The sequence below is a fragment of the Poecilia reticulata genome, unplaced genomic scaffold (genome assembly GCF_000633615.1).
Source record: "Poecilia reticulata strain Guanapo unplaced genomic scaffold, Guppy_female_1.0+MT scaffold_196, whole genome shotgun sequence".
NCBI lineage: Eukaryota > Metazoa > Chordata > Actinopteri > Cyprinodontiformes > Poeciliidae > Poecilia > Poecilia reticulata.
Window position 1 is genome coordinate 497,200 of NW_007615020.1, and position 3,563 is coordinate 500,762.

General features: G+C 36.7%; 1 protein-coding gene across 3 annotated transcripts in view; it reads right to left on the reverse strand.

Annotated features, from left to right (window-relative positions):
• Positions 1–450: 450 nt before the first annotated feature.
• LOC103460187 (AT-rich interactive domain-containing protein 3A-like) overlaps positions 451–3,563 on the reverse strand; it is a 13,940-nt gene continuing 10,827 nt past the window's right edge. For all 3 annotated transcript variants that reach the window (XM_017303185.1, XM_017303183.1, XM_017303184.1), the window contains exon 4: positions 451–937. In XM_017303185.1, coding sequence (XP_017158674.1) covers positions 792–937 — 146 coding nt within the window. In that variant the 3' untranslated portion in view covers positions 451–791. The remainder of the gene's footprint in view (positions 938–3,563) is intronic.

Consider the following 3,563-nt stretch of genomic DNA (forward strand, 5'->3'; position numbering starts at 1 on the left):
GAAAATGTACTATATAAATAAATTACCTTACTTTATCTTACCATTATCTTCTAAGTTGCTAAGCTTCAGCTCATTGATAAACTGTTTGCTATCTTTGTTGAAGAAGATAGCGAGCCTCATCTTCTTAAGACTTAAAACACCGCTCATCCTCATTTGCATAATGAAGCAGATTATATAAATGAGGATGGCTTGGCTGCATAAGGAAAAGTAAAAAGAGAAGGTAAAGTATGGCCCATTTCTGCCACTGTGTTAAAAAATGTCTTTATAATGATTTGATATGACTTATAATAATATTATTATTATATTATAATGAAATAGTAAATATAATGTATCTCATTATAGTGAGATAGTTGCAGGTAAAGCAATTATTTCTTCAAAGAATAATGTGTCTTTACTACACTACTCTTTTATGTAGTAAAACTTCTCACAACATTGAAGCAAAAGCCATGGTTGACAGAAATTTTTGTAATCAGTTAATTTGAACAATGTTTCAAATGAGCACATGAAACTAAATGGTTCCGAAAGTCATTTTGTAAGATATTTGCAATGTAGCTGTGTTTGATGTGCTATATTTGTGTTCATGTTTCTTTCTTCGAAGGATACTAAGGAAATAGATCGAAGGTGTTGTAAAAGTATCATTAATGTATATTGTGTTATATTGTGTTCCTAAGATCCATCTGGAATCAGGGGTAGATGGCCAAAAAGCTTAAAAACATCATGGTGTTGAAATGTTCCTGCAGTCATTTTGTCTTGAAGAACAAAGGAGCAAATCCTAATTTGGTTCATTCAGGTCAGTTGGAAGAGTTTCTTTGTCCATGAAGAGAAACAGTAGAGTAAGAGAAACAAGAGGGTTGGAAAAATGTTTCCTGAGTGTTACTCTGCTTCCTGCGGTGTTCCATAATCCCTGCCACTGTTGACTGCTGGGCAAAGAGGACACCTAAAAAGAAAAACAAAACAGGTTTTACTTGTAGATGCTATACTCCCCTGATGTAAGAATCTGTTTATTTTACTGAGATCCAACTTATAATCAGTACAGTCAAGATTTTCTATTAAACATCTGTAACTTGGAAATAAAAAAAGGCTAATTCACCTTATTTAACTTTACAGCAGTTCTTAGCCCAAGAAAGTGACCTAATTGTTATTTTTAGAACAAGAAATAATATTTATAAAGCCCTTTATATCTCAAATTGAAACCTCAAAGGACACATTCACACAATGATGATGGCAAGCTTCTAGATTGCAGCTACAGTTGCTCTGGGCTAGACCAACACAGAGGTTCCCAAACTGTCGGGTGCACCCCATGGGGGGGCGCCATGCCATTGCAGGGGGGTATGCAGTATGGATGAATGAAGACAAAAAAAACATAACAACAATAAACCTTGGAGGTGGGGGCGTTTGAGTGGATGGAAGAGTATAAAAGGGAGTCTCTAAGAATCTCCCGATAACACTCCCCACGCGTTAACATACATCGTTCAACAAGAGAGCCAGAGTCTAACTCTCCCTATTTGTAATCCATAGGGGGGGTACAGAAAATGTTTGGAAACCACTGGGGAGCCCCAGGAGAAAAAGTTTGGGAAACACTGGGCTAACAGAAGAGAGGCTGTAATTTTGTGCTGTCGGCCCTTCTGACCAACAACAGCAGGCAAGGTGCTCAGGGCGAACAGACCAGGAATCGAACAGGCAACTTCAATGCCGTGACGGTGAGACAAGGAATTATTGAGAAGGGATTACTGCCAGGGACCAGGTGACCCTGTCCCTGGCACTACAGAGACTTAAATCTCTAATCTATACAGCAGACCTACTTTCAGTAAACAATCTAGCTGTGGAACTGTTCTTTTAACCAATCAGCTTACAGATTTGTGCCATGTGGACTCAAAGGCCCATATGACATCAGATATTTTCTGTGCTCTGATTGGAAGATAAGCGCAACCAATTCATAATTCCAAAGTTTTGCTAGCAAAGGATGTGCTACACACATTAATACTTGTACTTGATGTGTGTTTTTATTTTATGGTCACAATGACGGAGGGAAAAGAACAAATTGATTTGGTCTGAGAAATAATTAAAAATTCATTTTCAAGGTGGACTTTTCCTGCTCTCGTTCACACCTTAAGAAAGAGAGTGGTCTCAGTCAGTGTTTGCCACTTTCAACCCAGCGCAGTGCCCTTCAGTACCACTGGCTCACCACATCTTATCAGTATTGCAAATTATTGCTGTGAGTGCCTGCAAGGTAACAAGACAGAAAGGACAAACCACTACTATGGTCCCTTTCTATAGTACCACGCAATGGAACCATCCCTCGTTTCAGTAGTTCATGGAACTGAAACAAAGAGACCAACTCTATGACAGAATCTTTTGAAGTCTTTCTGCATAAAGATAGATGGATTGATGTCTACAGAGAAATAATCACAACCGAGTATTATGTATGTTATTTACATATAAAAATGCAAACTGTTTTAGCTGTAGTTTCGAGGTTTGGAGTTGTCTTAACTTGGTTTTTTGTTGTAATGTCTAGCATTCACTCTCAGTATACGTGGTATTCATCAATTGAATTAACATTAATATGAATAAACAGCACCTATTGCACTGTGTACTGTTTATGAGCAGTGATGTCAGTAATGCGTTACAAAGTAACTTTTTTCAGTAACTTTGTTTTGTAATTTAATTTTATTTCCTCTACCGTCGTTTCTATGCGAAAGTATCAGCAATGACAGAAATGTAAACAATGGAGGGAGATGGGCGTTTTGTTGCTGAAAAACAGGAACTATTTTGAGTTTCTGTCACCAAGTCCTATTATTATAAGCAGCTTTGGGCTTGTTTTTTCTAAAATCGCTTGCAAATTTAATAAGTCGTGGGTCACGCTTTTTTGGGCTCATTTTTGAATGTGAAGTTACTCATTTGGGTTTGGAAATAAACAGAGACTCATAAGAAATCCCCAAATTTGTCTGTCATCCAGGTAGTTTTAGTCAAATTCAAATTTTATTACAAAGCACTTCAGACTCAATTCAGTTATTCATCCAGTCACACACTGTTAATTACTTGATTCCTGTGGAATTTATTATAATCAGTTGTTTTTTTTCACTCTGAAATATGATTTACTAAGTGATTTAAAAAGTCCTGCTAAAGGGCAATAGTATTGTATTTCTCTACCTTGAGGATTTTTAACCTGCTGTAAATTACAAACAGTGGAAGATTATTACCAGGGCCGTGCAGAGACCACTAAAGGGGCAGGTGCTCAACAACAAAAAAAGGGCCCATCTAACCGCATTCTAGGACAGAATATTRACAAAGCCTCTCAGCTTTCAGAGTTTAATAAACAATGATCAATTACAAAAATGTGACATATACAATCAAAGCTAAGGAAAATCTCCATATAAAGCATAACACTATGCCTATGTAAGATAATTTATTAGTAATTTCTTTCTGCAGGTCTATTTTGTTATAGGAAAGTTTTGCAATATTCAAACCCGCAATTTAGCAAGATATGTAAATCAGAGCTGGACCACCAGACATATTTTGTCTTTACAGAATTACACTATTAAAAATTTAACAAGGGCACAATG